The 15,032-nt window shown below is 42.3% G+C and overlaps 2 protein-coding genes across 2 annotated transcripts in view; one reads left to right on the top strand and one right to left on the bottom strand.

Moving 5' to 3' along the window:
* Nucleotides 1-3,109, bottom strand: part of rab3gap1 (RAB3 GTPase activating protein subunit 1) — a gene marked incomplete at its 5' end in the record, with an annotated part of 37,573 nt that extends 34,464 nt beyond the window's left edge. The window contains 5 exons of the mRNA XM_080536970.1: nucleotides 611-689; nucleotides 1,489-1,621; nucleotides 1,743-1,818; nucleotides 2,939-2,994; nucleotides 3,092-3,109. Coding sequence (XP_080393096.1) covers nucleotides 611-689; nucleotides 1,489-1,621; nucleotides 1,743-1,818; nucleotides 2,939-2,994; nucleotides 3,092-3,109 — 362 coding nt within the window. The remainder of the gene's footprint in view (nucleotides 1-610; nucleotides 690-1,488; nucleotides 1,622-1,742; nucleotides 1,819-2,938; nucleotides 2,995-3,091) is intronic.
* Nucleotides 3,110-4,383: 1,274 nt separating this feature from the next.
* Nucleotides 4,384-10,298, top strand: LOC308163079 (FAST kinase domain-containing protein 3, mitochondrial-like; the record flags this gene model as incomplete). Its single annotated transcript, XM_080537259.1, has 6 exons — nucleotides 4,384-5,758; nucleotides 6,333-6,418; nucleotides 6,589-6,763; nucleotides 9,305-9,374; nucleotides 9,716-9,830; nucleotides 10,200-10,298. 6 exons carry the CDS (start codon nucleotides 4,384-4,386, stop codon nucleotides 10,296-10,298), a joined length of 1,920 nt encoding a protein of 639 aa, XP_080393385.1.
* Nucleotides 10,299-15,032: the final 4,734 nt, after the last annotated feature.

The following is a 15,032-nucleotide window of genomic DNA, read 5'->3' on the forward strand; positions in this document are numbered from 1 at the left end:
GCTAGTTCTTTGACACTATTTTACACTTTCTAGTCGGCCCGCCCCCCCAAGGCAATGGTAGGGGAAACACTGAGGCAATATTTAAAAGATGGGATTTTAGTCTTGACTTGAACATATTTGCTGAGGTTGCATCCCTAATGTAAACTGGCAGTGCATTCCACAATTTGGGTGCATAAAATGAGAATGCAGCCTCACCAAATCTCTTCTTTTGTACATGTGGTACACAGAGAAAACCAGCGTCAGAAGACCTGAGAGCTCTATTGGGCTGATAGTTATATGACCTCTTCTGCTTGTTTTGGTTAAAACTCTCGCTGCGGCATTTTGGACTAATTGTAGCTGGCCAATAGCTTTCCGTTACAATAGTCCAAAGCGATAATAAAAAATAAAAAATAAAGCATGCATTAACACTTCTGCATCAGCTTGCCGAAGAAAATGTCTAACTTTTGCAATATTCCATTTTGCAAGGACAAAACATGTCCAAATTGGCTGTAAGAAATTCACCATCAGTTTTCCTGTGGTCATTCCATTCCCCTCTCAAGATGCAGGCCAAGAAAAGTTCAGGTCAGGGTTAAAGGGCAAAGTGTAGGAGACTGACTGTACTGTTACTCACCATCTGACCAGGCAGTGGGCTCTTGGAGGGAAGTCATTGTTCAAACAGAGCAGGTCTTGCATGGCCATGGGGAAGGCATCTGGAGACAGAGAGAGAGAGAGAGAGAGAGAGAGAGAGAGAGAGAGAGAGAGAGAGAGAGAGAGAGAGAGAGAGAGAGAGAGAGAGAGAGAGAGAGAGAGAGAGAGAGCGTGTGTCTTAACAATAACCACAACAACCAGACAGGCCCCACTAACCAGGGGGGTATTCCATCAACGTCCCTAAAGGACAATCCAGGCTTATTTTTGATAACTCACGAGACTTATCAGAATAAGCTTGGCTTTTCCTTTAGCGACGTTGATGGAATACCCTCCAGGAGACTCACTGTATTAAACCAAGCTAAATCTATATAAACACTATCATAAAAACAAGACTATCAAGCAGTGTAGCATGGGAAAAGTGCATCTCAGCTGGCCTTTGATAAAGAAATTAAAACCACACTCAAAACCTATGGCATTGTTGCATATGTAATAGGCATTTTTCTATTCAATATTAGAGCAGTCAGCCTATCAAGCTATAGGCTATCTGTTTTATTTGTTATATTACTATTATTATTATTATTATTATTACTTTTATTTATTTTTTCTTCTTCATGTTTGACACAAGCACTATGCTGTAATTTCATGTAGTAGTAGATTGTGGGGGGTGGGAGGGGGGGGGGGATTTGGTGGGAGAATAGGACAATTGTTTTTTTTATAAATATTAACAAATATCATGTTTGTGTACTATGTCAATGACCCGCTCTCCAAAAAGAAAACAACTAAAAACATTTGATCACAAAAAAAAGGCATATCTGTTTCACAACAAGAGAACCGGTTTCATGTTAAGTGCCACCACCGTACCCTCCTCAGGTTCCTCCTTCCCCTCTCCCTCCTCCGTCTCCTGCTTCAAGGAGTGATGCGTTACTGAAAACTTAAAGTCAGCAAAGTTGATGTCCTGGGTCTTCTCCTCCCAGATGCCACTGGTGTATTCACCCTGAGTAAAGAGGACGTCGTCCATGCGTTAACTCATCAAGCTGAGCAGATGGCTACATGGTGCTGATTGGGAAGGTGTGATGCCTGACTGTGCAGGCCTGACTGGGGGAAGTGTGGGTTACCTTGTCTGGGGGTTTGGCCGCAGAGCTGCCGATTAGCTTCCAGTCGTTGAGCACCTCTTCCACTCTGGTCACAAACCTTCAGGAGAACAGAAGGGACGGACGGAGGGATGGTCAGAATGGTAAGAATGCATCTTTCAGCAGATCACACAATGCAGTGTCCCATAGACACATAGAGACACATGCACAAGCACACGCGCACACACACACACACACACACGCACATGCACACGCACACGCACACAGAGCTGCTAAACTTCCCCAGGGGGGAGTGTAAATATGCAAACTTGCAATGCACCAAAAGTCACCAGCTGTTGACTGCGCAGCGACACCTGCTCATACCACCACAGGGTCCTCCACTTAATGTAATAATGTGTTTGGTTCCAGGCAATACAATACAGAGGGGGGTGTACACGTGACGTGTGATGAATGATATCGACAGTGTTTATGGAATAGGAAGCAGAGTGCACCAGATCCATATCACTTATGGACACATCTTAACATCCACCTATTCAATGTACTGTCGGCCATCTCATGTAACATCTGAACAATGTTATTCAGTACCAGGTGACCTACAAAGACTGTGACATAAACTGCATAGTGAATAGTAACACGGCTTCTATGGTTCTATGGTTCCTTCTATCAATGGCCCCCCGGGCCTGAGCTGGATTACTCTTCCTGCTACGAATGATGGACTGCTGATTCACATGCTTAGTATTCAAATGTATTGATTGTAAGTCGCTTTGGAATAAGGCGTCTGCTAAATGCCGTAAATGTAAAATGTAAACAATCATGTAGGTAGGTGGTACGTGGCATTATAATCAGGGCTGTTAAACACGTCACTCATATCCTTTAGTTAAAGCTGAGTTATGTGCCTACTAGTTAGCTATCTGCAACGCTTATAAACGCTTATAAACTGTGCATTTCATGCAATCCTGTTTGGACCTGCCTCCAGCAGCAGTGGCAACTCAGCAAAAATATTCGATAGTGCAGAGATGGGATGAGAGGCATGCTACAAGACCGCTAAGCTAGCTGACAAGTGATCCAACCATTCCTAGCCCCTATTGCTTTAATCGTTTTTACACACACTCAGCATTATTATATAGATTAAGTGACGTTTGGCCAGATGCAGGACAGGTAATCCCATGTGTTTGTCTGAGCTGATCAGATGATTCACAACAGCAACTTCTCGATCATACCTTTCCCATTCCGAGGCGGTGGTGAAATCTGTGATCTCAAACACCTCCGACTCGGGCTGCAAGCAACGGAAAGGAACACAATATCAACCATCTGAAACATTCACTTGTTTTTGGATGATAGTTTAGTTTCGTTTATGATTAAACTGTACTCACGTCGCTGTCAGCAGCCATCGTGAATTCCTCCGTGTTTATTTTATGTGTTTTGCTCCGTTGCATTGTGGGTAATGTATGGCTGTGTTCGGAATGGCATACTAGCTTACTACTCATACTAGATATGACGTAGATTTTGAGTATGCAGTGCGTTCACACTGTAGATTATGTGAAATGTGAGTATGCAAGAAATGTATGTAACTAGATTTTCGGTCGGCTGGTATTGGCATACTTATTATGAATTTAGTAGGCAGTATGCAGTATATACTCATTGAGTATGCTAGTATGCAGTATGCTAGTATGCCATTTCGAACACAGCCTATGTCAGCTGTCAACGAGGTTTCTTCCGCTATCATCTTGCGATGACGTCAGCAATGGCTATGTTATAATGTTTGCCACTTTCTTTCTACCCTCTATCAAAAACACATTTGGACAGTTATGAACCGTAGTATGTATACATATATAATCAAATTACAATCTCATGTCATGTAATGCATGGTGTATTACATTGTTACTCACGGTAATATGATAATAACATAGATGGGATGGGACACTGTTTTGAATGCCATGTAATGTGAAGTATGACCACCAGGTGGTAGCACGTACAGACACATGTCAACTACCGGTACCGAACCTTACATGCCTTATTATACCAAACGTCCTATGCAAGTTATGTGATTTCTACGAGTCTTCAGTACATTCAATTATTTCCAGCCAAGAGGGTGAGTAAGGCATTTTTATGACAGATCATACGATCGTATGATAATGTGGTTTCTTCAATGACAATGTTAAGGTCAGCGACTGTTTTGTAATGTACGTGTTCTCACTAGACTAGGCCAACCAAAACCAGCTGGGATGACTAAAGTTGATCTCGAAGGAAACACTGTTGTCTAACACTGTAGCAGGCCTTACACATCGTGAGCTTAGAATTACAAGGTTCTATCTCCATTTTTGTCAAAATTGAGTTTTTTTACATAATCTGATCCATCAGGTGTTTATTAATGCCTGTGTGGTGTTATTTTTAAAATGTAGACATTTTTGAGTTAGTAATTCATAAAATACAAAGGTTCCATCTCACAAAACATAATGGAATGTAAAAACTTTGACGCTCAATATCTCTGAACTGCCCTAAACGGAGATAGAACCTTATCATTCTAAACGGAGATAGAACCTTATCATTCTAAACGGAGATAGAACCTTATCATTCTAAGCTCACGACATGTCATTGGTTTATGCGTTACTAACACTTTCACATTTTTCTCCGTAACCAGACTGAGAAGCTTCTATCATCAACAATGAAGTCGATCGCAAGCATTTCCTTTTCTGTTCGAGCTGTGTGTCAGTATTCCCAAACAAAGTCTTTATTTACAAGTCGTGGTGGTCTAATGCAATTGCACTCAAATGCACTCGGAAGAGTAGGACTATTGCATGTGGACTTGCCCTGCAAAGCTGGTTTACGCTCCTTTCATTGTGGTACTCGAGAGAGAGGGGCAGTGGCACAACAGTTCAGTAACTCTCTCTCTTTTGCTGATGAGAAAGACCACGAATTGAAGCTTCACCTAGAGAGATGCCTCCTCTCACGCAAAACACCTGCAAACCCCCCCGTGGACACAGGACCAGCATACCTTGTGTTTCCAACCAATCTAGAGAGCTTGAAAGAGCCCCTGGCGATTAAAGCGCTCTTTGAAAACGAGGTTTTGCCCGAGCTGTGCGCACGTTTGACTGAGACCCCCAGCAGTGAGAGAATTGAGAGTCTCGCCACCTTACTGGGAGTGTGTGCCGAGTTCGGTGTGGACTCTCAAAGCCCGATTCTGACCAGATTGAAAGAGCAGTGCATGACACACCTCTCCAAAACAGACACTGGGGTACCTCACCTGTGCCACCTCGGGGAAGTGGCGTTCAACCTGGAGGGTCGAAGGTCAAAGATAGTCTCACAGGTCCTCAACTCGGTGAACATCAGTATGGATCTAGAGACCCTATCTCCAGACGAGGCTGCCCGCGTCTACTGCTTCCTAGCCCTACTCCAGGACCCGCACCACTGCCCTAATCTCTTGTCAGACCTGCACAGACAAACGGAGAGACTGACACACAGACTGAAAGCCAGAAACGTCAGTGACATCCTCCACTCCATGGCGACGCTACAGCAGAGACACGCCACCTCTCTGATCCTCAAGCTGAGTCGCCGGGCCTCCAGGATGTTCAAGTCCTTTCGAGACGAGGAGCTGGTCAAAGTTCTCGGAGCCTTGATGCATTTTGGTCGCCATGACAACGAGGGGTTTGTCGCAGCCATGGAGAGACACCTACCCGGCAGGATGGCTGATTCAGATTCAGACCCAGAGCTCACCTGCGCAGTGATGGACTACTGCCTCCAGACGAGGTGTCGCTCTGACCTCATCCTCGAGGCGGTGGCCGAGGGCTTCGTCAGGGACGCCGAGAAGTACAGCGCCGCACAGATCGCCCGGCAGATCGTTGCCATGGGGAGGCTCAACTACCTGCCCCAGTGCTCCAGTCAGATGTTCCAGAAGCTCGAGTCGGTTCTCTCCTCCCGGTTCTCCCAGTTCCAGCCCAGGTCCCTGGTGGAGGTTCTCCACTCGTGCATCCACCTGGAGAGGTTCCCCCTCAACTTTGTGTCCAAGGTCTTCAACCCTCACTTCCTGCAGAGCCTGCAAGGTATATTCGTTCACTTTATACTCACTGTAATACCTTATACTGTAATAGCATGCGTTGTCTACAATATCATGTCTTTTCACTATGCCACTATTTGCACCGTCTGGTTAGATGCCAAACTACATTTCATTGTCCCAGTACTTGTACTCTGTGCAATCAAGTTGAATCTAATCTAAAGGTATTAGACAATCTCTCAGTGCTTCATCACAACAAACGTGTGCGTGTGACAGAGAGAGAGAGAGAGAGAGAGAGAGAAAGAGAGAGAGAGAGAGAAAGAGAGAGAGAGAGAGAGAGAGAGAGAGAGAGAGAGAGAGAGAGAGAGAGAGAGAGAACATGTGTCTTGTTTACATGCATGCTTGTAAGCCAATGTGTTCATGTTTCACAGTAAAAGTCAGTCTAGTATTTTCACTTCAGCTGTTAACTCAATTCCACCAGAGGAGTCCGAAAAAAACTCTATGGCACCTTGTTATGTCAGAGTAGCACAGTGCTGTAACTGTCCGTGTCCACAGCTGAGCCAGAATCTTGTTCTGTATCCTGTGTATGTATGTGATGTAAGCATGTCCTTCTCTCTCCTCAGCACAAGGGGAGCCCCTGGACAAGAATATCTTAGGTCAGCTTACCCAACTCGACATCTCCACCTCACTAGAGTGCACATACTATCGGGTGAGTAACAAATGCATTTTTAAAAACTATTTTCAAAATTGGATGTCAAGTTTGTCAGTCTATGAAAAGTGAACGGTCTCTCCCGTGTTGCTTTGAATGGAAAGAATGTTGTAATTATGTTCTCAGTGGTGTGGGTCAGAAAGTTCAGTACTTGAATTGATTCTCTACAGGGGCCCAGGCTCCCCAGCTACCTCCACGTGAAGAAGTTCTCCTCCGCGGACCATTCCTTTGAAAGCCCCATGGAGAATTACTTCTACAACCAGGTCAAAAGTCCTCTCCACAAGCTGCTGGGGGGGGGCAGCTACTACTCCACCAGAGTCGTCACCCAGGCTGGCTACACTATAGGTCAGACACGCTCACACACCCAGGCTGGCTACACTATAGGTCAGACACACTCACACACCAGGGCTCCACATTAAGGCTTGTCCGCTTGTCCGGGACGAGTATATTTTATGTTCGGACAAGTGGACTTCCTCTTGCAGTTGTCCGACGGACAAGTCAAAACAAAAAAAGAAATCAATATGTATTTATCTGCAAAAAATGAATTCCTCCTTCCGATCTGAATAGTAAAAACGCGTATTCGCTTCTTCATAATGCCGCTTATTTTCATTTAGTTCGATGCGATCGTATATTTTAGGTTTGAAGTTTTAAGACGAACACATCTTACAAGTAATACGAAGGGGGAGTCGGAAAACAGCACAATACCGGCAAAGGCATTATTTGAAGCTAAGAGGGTGTTTCTATTGAGTTGGACAATTTGAAGCAGAAACAGCCACAGGTCTGTAGGTGGTGGACCACCGGTCAACAAAACTGTCAGCCAGGATTCAACCCCTGTGAGTTTGGGAGGGGGCTAGAGGAAGATTTCTCTATTTGAATATAGGATACTATCCAAAAGCTAGCAAATAAGATTGCTTCGATTGGGCAGGGAGGGGTGGAGGGGGGTGGGGTACTTACCAAAAGCCTTTTTGGTAAATATTTGTAAATATTCATGCATATTGTGGCCAATCCTAATCTAAAAGAAATCACTGATTACCCCTTCATAATACTTTTAATTAATTACGAAATATTGTTAAATGAATACATTTTTATCATGATCATTTTTATCAAATCAATAGTAGTCAAATGTGTTATTTGCACTAATGCTTTTTCAAAATCTTTGTATTTGGACAAGTAATTCGAGCTCTCGGACAAGTAAAAGATAAGTTACCTGAACAAGTTTAATGTCAAGCCCTGCACACACTTGGTACTTGTTCTGTGGTACTTGTTCTACGGTCAATACAATTATTTTAACTGGTTCCTCTCTCCAGGAGTTGTTACTTGGCAGTAGGGCTGCCACAAACGATTATTTTCATAGTCGACTAGTCACCGATTATTTTAACGATTAGTCGACTAATCGGATCATAAATTACAGCTTATCGCACAATTACTCAATCGCTCTTATTTAGCTATCATCTTCTAAATCAGCTTCTAAATTTAGCTTGAAGTTGTTAGTTGTTGTTGTAGGCATGTGCTAACTAAAAATAAAGACAATTAAAATGATTGTTCACTCAAAAATAGATATTTTAATGAACTTTGCAGATTTATTTCTGGCATCACTTGCATGTAATGTAATGTAAAGAGTAGTAGAGGGTGCAAACTGCTGAGTAAAATGAGGTAGGCTAGGCACTAGGCAACCAAAAGAATACAAAAACAAAAATAAATACTTGTACAGAGTACAAAAGTTTTGCTTTGCTTCACTCATCTCATAGTAGAACGCGCCTTCTTAGCACTGTAATGTTAAGACAACATTTTTAGCTATTTGATAAGTATCGCTTTGATGACAACGTAAAATAATGTAAGAAGGCTTTTAACGTAACGATATCGTTAGCCAATAACAAGCTAACTAGCTTACCGAGACGAGCCATAACTCTGCCACAACGTGCTCTGCCTCGTCATCTGCCACAACGTGCTTCCTTTTTAGATGCTCGCGCATCATAGACGTGCTGCCATGATAAGCGAGTTCAGCTTTGCACATTTTACATTTTACATTCTTTTTTTCAACGTTGTGGTTGAAATGCTCCCACACTTTAGAGGTACGAGGAGAGGAAGACATTTCTCTGTTTGTTTTTCCGGGGAAGTCACGTGTGCCCCGGATGACCGACACTGCGCATGTACATCAAAGACACTGGGAGACGCTAGCCAGTGGCAGCTTCAGGGAAGAAAAACGAATGCTTATCGAATGAAATGAATGGTCTTTATTGTCATTGATATAGTACAGGTACCAAACAACGAAATTTGGGAGGGGGGGGCTCCCCTGGTGCTAAGAAGAAAAAAAAAAGGGGAAAAAATCGCTTATTTCAGCTCCAAAAAAACATGCGACGACGTCGATTACCAAATATGTCGGCGACGATTTTGGTAATCGACGTCGTCGCGACTAGTCGACTAATCGTGGCAGCCCTACTTGGCAGTGTAACCTTAGGCTTGCTATGAAATGATCACTAAACACATTACCCTATTTTATTTATCTTATTAAATGTATTTCTACTAATGTGTTTTATTTTTCATCTATGATGTTGTGTTTATTTGTTCTTGCCACATTTATTTTATATACTTTATTATATAATATATGTATTATTATTATTATTATTATTATTATTATTAGTAGTAGTAGTAGTAGTAGTAGTAGTAGTAGTAGTAGTAGTAGTAGTAGTAGTAGTAGTAGTAGTAGTAGTTGTTATACAGTAATAAACATATAATTACACATGACATGTCTGTGGTTATCATGTTACACTAGAACTGATGGGACTGTACTGTACCTGACTCCAGAGGATACACTTTTCCTCTTTGGCATAGTTGAGTAAGACGACAATGGACTGACGTACGGTTATTTTGTTCTGTTTTTAACAGATGTGGAGCTCTGTCTAGATGATGACGGCTTGGTTCTACCTCTCTCACAATGGGACCTCACTCAGAGGAGGTAAGGACCAGATACTTTTTCTTATAGCCTGATAACTTATCATCCATTCGTGAGCTCAGAATTATCAGGTTCTATCTCCGTTTAGGGTAGTTCAGAGATATTGAGCGTCAAAGTTTTTACATTCCATTATGTTTTGTGAGATGGAACCTTTGTATTTTATGAATTACTAACTCAGAAATGTCAACATTTTAAAAATAACACCACACAGGCATTAATAAACACCTAATGGATCAGATTATGTAAAAAAACTCAATTGACAAAAATGGAGATAGAACCTTATAATTCTAACGTCACGTGTTGACTATAGATGCCAGGTAACAAGTGATGTGTTGTCTCTGCAGGGTTGCAGTGTGTTTAGACACTCAGGACCGCTTCTGCAGAAACACCCAGCACCTCCTGGGGAAGGAGGCCACCAAGAGACGACACCTCCTCAGGCTGGGCTACGAAGTGGTGCAGGTACAGAAACCCAGCTAATAGTTTAGTGGTCCTCTGTGGCTCAGTTGGTAGAGTAGATGGTGCTAACAACGCTTAGGTTGTGGGTTTGATTCCCACTGGAGTGAAAAATGTATGCACTCACTGCAATGTCGCATTGGATAAAAGCAGCCGCTAAATGGCATTTATTATTATTATTATTATTATTATTATTATTATTATTATTATTATTCGTTTTGAAATGCAGTCAAATGCTACCACATTCATAATAGAATGTGGTGTCCTAAATGAGGTTGTACAATCTACTGTCATTATACTGCATCTTCCCCTTTCTCTGAGTCACATGAATGCCACACATCTAACTCTCTCCTTCGTGTCTCTGATCCCCACAAGATCCCCTACTTTGAATATGAGAAGATGAGAACACCAGAAGAACGGATACAGTATCTCCACAAAAAGATCTTCCAAACTATCTCGAAGTTTAACCGGTGATTTCTCGAATGGGAATGAAGGACATTGTGTGTGACTGTATCACATACAAACTTAGAGACCTACACACTTGGCCTTAAGTGTTTGATAACACTTGCAAGATGATAATGAGGATGTTTCTCAAACTGTCTTCAAATCGTTTGTTCTTGTGATGGGTAAAACTGTCATGACAGCATTACACTATGTTGGCATCAACATTTTCCTTTAGTGACGTTGATGGAATACCCCCCAGGTGGAGGGTTCAAGAAACAGTGTTGCCAAACATTGTATAAAATGTGATGTGAGATGGACTTTATGGCTGTGGAAGGTAATAGCTAAGCTGTTTGCCTATAGAAAAGCTTTACCTGTACGCTGTTACACTGTAACACTGATTGTATAATCATTCTTGGAACACCTTTGAGTGTTTCAAGTGTTCATATGAGCTATGGTGAGATTACTGTATATTTTGTGCGATATGCAAATCACTTTCCAATACACAAACTTGATTCTATTGTTGTATAGAATTAAATGGAGGGTTTCGTGTAAGACCTGTGTGTCAAATTGCTATGGTGGAAATTGAAAGTTCCATAGTTGTTGTGTGTTCCTGGAAGAATAAACATAATTTGTATAAAGCATCTGTCCTCTTCAATTTGAATGGAGAGTAAAACACTAAAGGATGCTGACAAGAATGGAACAAAATGGGACCCAAAATATGTCACACATGAAATGTGGGTGTAATACTTTGCATGCACTAGAATCCTTACAGTTTCTGCAAGACAAAACTATTCTTTGGAACATGGTGTAAAATCATACATATACAAAAAAGGAAAGCTTTAATTAATTCATTAATTCATTATTGTAAGGGTGTGCATTCACATCTTTCTTTGTGGGACGAAAAACTCTGGCATTTAATCCGCTGTTGGCCTGCCTGTCTCCTTGGCAACAGAATGTAAACGCAGAGCAGCTTAATACGAGGGTAGGCGTGCAAAGGGAACGAGAGCAGACACTGAAGAAGACAGTTTAAAGAGAAAGGAAGTTTACTTTTTAAATCAACTATACAGATGCATAACGCTGTATTTGTTTGTCAAAGAACAGTGTGTGTGTGAAGCATGGATATTGGGCACTTAATAGAAGAACATATTTCAAACTCCGAGAAGATACACAAGGGTGAGTTATGTTTGGCATTCATTTTTATTCAAACACTATTTATTTTAATCAGGAGTACCGGTACTGGCTCTTTCAGAACTATGTAATTCATTGCTGCAACAATACGTTCCTTGTTTCTAGAATGTTCCTTGTTTTCTACCCAGACTTAAGTTGTTTAGTAGTAGAGCTGTCACTCATTAATCTACTAGGAGGCTGGTTAGTTAATGTTCCTTAGACGTCTTGTTATTGTTGTTGTTTTTATAATGCTTGTCATGGCCAGTGATAATAATTCGAGGTAGTGGTTATTACCGCTTAATTTGCTGTGTACAGTAGTGTACAGTAATAAGAGAGAGAGAGGAAATGTCCTCCTCTACTGTCTCTTCCCCTGACGGGACTCTTGTCAGTCCCTAGAGACTTGCATCAACACTCAAGACAAACATATTATGGTCTCAAACACAGGTGGACCAGAACCGATTGTAGAGAGAGGAGAGTAACACTGTACTGTCGACAGTATACACAGCAAAGCAACCAAACTACCAATCACTCTGTGTCTGCTGAGGGACAGATTACTGAGGGGGAAACAAACAAGAGATAAAACAGTGTTTCCTTCTGGTGTCCATTCACACGACTGGCAGGAGTCTTGTGGACCACTATGGAGAGAAGGGGGAGTGGAGCAGAGGTACATCTGAGGGGGGATGTGGAGGAGGTGGGCCTGGGGCTGGAGCTGGGGGACTGTCCCTGGGAGGAGATGGATGTGCCGGTACCCCACACGGAGGAGGGGAGCACCCCGCTTATCAGTGCCTGCCAGAGGGGGATGATTGAGGTAAGCACTGCTCTGGGGGAGAGTGTGTGTGTGTGTGTGTGGGGGGGGTCCTCTTCCATTGAAAGAGAGTGTTTAATGGGAATGGGTGGAACTGAGCTGATAAGATGCTATCTCTTCTCTTATTGTTAGTGATCGCTAATGATAATGGGGAAACGGGTTATGGCTGAGATGTGATGTTTTAGAATACAGACTTTGTGTGTTTATTTGGTTGCATAGACATTTAGAAGGATAGACATTAGAATCCACAATCTATGGTTGTTTGAGTGGAAATATTAGATGATACAGCGATAGAAACTATGATAACATACAGTATTCGTCTCATGAAACTACAGGAATACTGTATGTTTCTAAAATGTTGTATGGATGCAACAAACAGGTATTGAATGTTGTAAACATGTCCTGTAATTGCCAATCCACTCAGGGCTCCAGAATGTGTGACTCAGCAGGTGTATTTTTCCACATCATAACAATAACGTCATGTGTAGTATATGTCATGACTCTGGGGATAGGGGGGGGGGGGCTGGGTGGGTATGACACATTACCTCATTATTCTACAGCTCATGACCATTCTCTCTAGACTGGCACATTCAAAACACCACATGACTTACTGGTATGAGGGGGGGTCACAGGGGAGACAAAGGCTATCACCCGTCCCTGAGGTTCCCCAGACAGCACAGGAAAACCTGTTGTTTATGATAATGGGTTACTGGAAGGCTCTCTAGACAACAACAACAAAAACAATGTTACACTTACAGTACAGGCCAAAAGTTTGGACACACCTTCTCATTCAATGCGTTTCCTTTATTTTCATGACTATTTGGTACATTGTAGATTCTCACTGAAGGCATCAAAACTATGAATGAACACATAGGAATTATGTATTTAACAATAAAGTGTGAAATAACTCTAAATATGTCTTATATTTTAGATTCCTCAAAGGAGCCACCCTTTGCTTTTTTGTTGTTAATAACATATATAATAATAATATTAAATATAATATGTGTTAATAATAATATGTTATTATATATATATATATATAATATTATTATAATATATTTTATTAACAACAAAATGTTTTATTTTATTAACAACAAAAAAGCAAAGGGTGGCTACTTTGAGGAATCTAAAATATAAGACATATTTAGAGTTATTTCACACTTTTTTGTTAAGTACATCATTCCACATGTGTTCATTCATAGTTTTGATGCCTTCAGTGAGAATCTACAATGTAAATAGTCATGAAAATAAAGGAAACACATTGAATGAGAAGGTATGTCCAAACTTTTGGCCTGTACTGTACATTTCCACACAAATTCAACAATTAAACAAACCCTTCCTTAGTATGGCAGGTGTTGTTCACACCTATTTAGGCAAATGATCCGTTTGTTTACAGGTTGTACGTTTCCTTCTGAGAAGAGGAGCTGATATGACTTTGTGCAACCATAGTAACCAGACTGTGCTGCACATGTGTCCTCCTGCCCTCCAGGGGGAGCTACTGTCGAGCAGGTTCAGACCTCTCCACCACCGAGCCCAGCTGCTCCAGGCTGCCTGGCAGGGGGACCTCCACTCCCTGCAGCACCTGCTGGTGAGCATCCCCCCGCACGCACACACACACATACACACATACACACACACACACACACACACACACACACACACACACACACACACACGCACACGCACACACTATAGAACAGAGACTTACCTCAGAGACTGTCACCCACAAAGCCCTGCCACTTATAGGCTGCCACCTCCCAACGCCCTTGGGTGACATTGTGTAACAGGAAATGTGATACACATCATCAGGTGCTTTTCTAACAATGGGCCAGGTGGAATCTAGATAGGCCTGAAGGGGAGAGCTGTGTGTGTGTGTGTGTGTGTGTGTGTGTGTGTGTGTGTGAGTGTGAGTGTGAGTGTGAGTGTGAGTGTGAGTGTGAGTGTGAGTGTGAGTGTGAGTGTGAGTGTGAGTGTGAGTGTGAGTGTGAGAGTGAGAGTGAGAGTGAGAGTGAGAGTGAGAGTGAGAGTGAGAGAGAGAGAGAGTGAGAGAGAGAGAGAGAGAGAGAGAGAGAGAGAGAGAGAGAGAGAGAGAGAGAGAGAGAGAGAGAGAGAGAGAGAGAGAGAGAGAGAGAGAGAGAGAGAGAGAGAATGCAGCGTCTGTGTCCATTCCATCTGGAATCGTGTTCGGGAGATTTTCTCATTGGACCTGGTCTTGTTCAGGAGTTACAGTCTCTCAAACATTTTTATATAAGGTTCTATCTCCATTTTTGTCAAAATTGAGTTTTTTACATAATCTGATCCATTAGGTGTTTATTAATGCCTATGTGGTGTTATTTTTAAAATGTTGACATTTTTGAGTTAGTAATTCATAAAATACAAAGGTTCCATCTCACAAAACATAATGAATAAAAACGTTGACGCTCAATATCTCTGAACTACCCTAAACGGAGATAGAACCTTATAATTCTAAGCTCACGATTAGTCTGTGTTAAGTTAACCTCTCTGATCACTCAGCAGTGTTGTAACCAGCATGAGCCGTCAGTTAAAAGACCTGCGTCATCAATGGTTCTAACTGTGTGTTAGTGGGGCTCAGGAGGTAGAGCCGGCATCTAATGATCGCAAGGCGGTTAGGCGATTCGATTCCCCAGGCTGTCCACGTGTCGAGGTGTCCTTGGGCAAGACACTGAACTCCAAATTGCTCCCAGTGAGCGGGCCGGCGCCTTGCATGGTAGCTTGCCGCCATTTGGTGTGTGAACGACGCGTGTGTGCGAAGTACTTTGGATTAAGGCTCT

This window comes from Nansenia antarctica (genome assembly GCF_963989245.1).
Source record: "Nansenia antarctica genome assembly, chromosome: 7".
Taxonomy (NCBI): Eukaryota; Metazoa; Chordata; class Actinopteri; order Argentiniformes; family Microstomatidae; genus Nansenia; species Nansenia antarctica.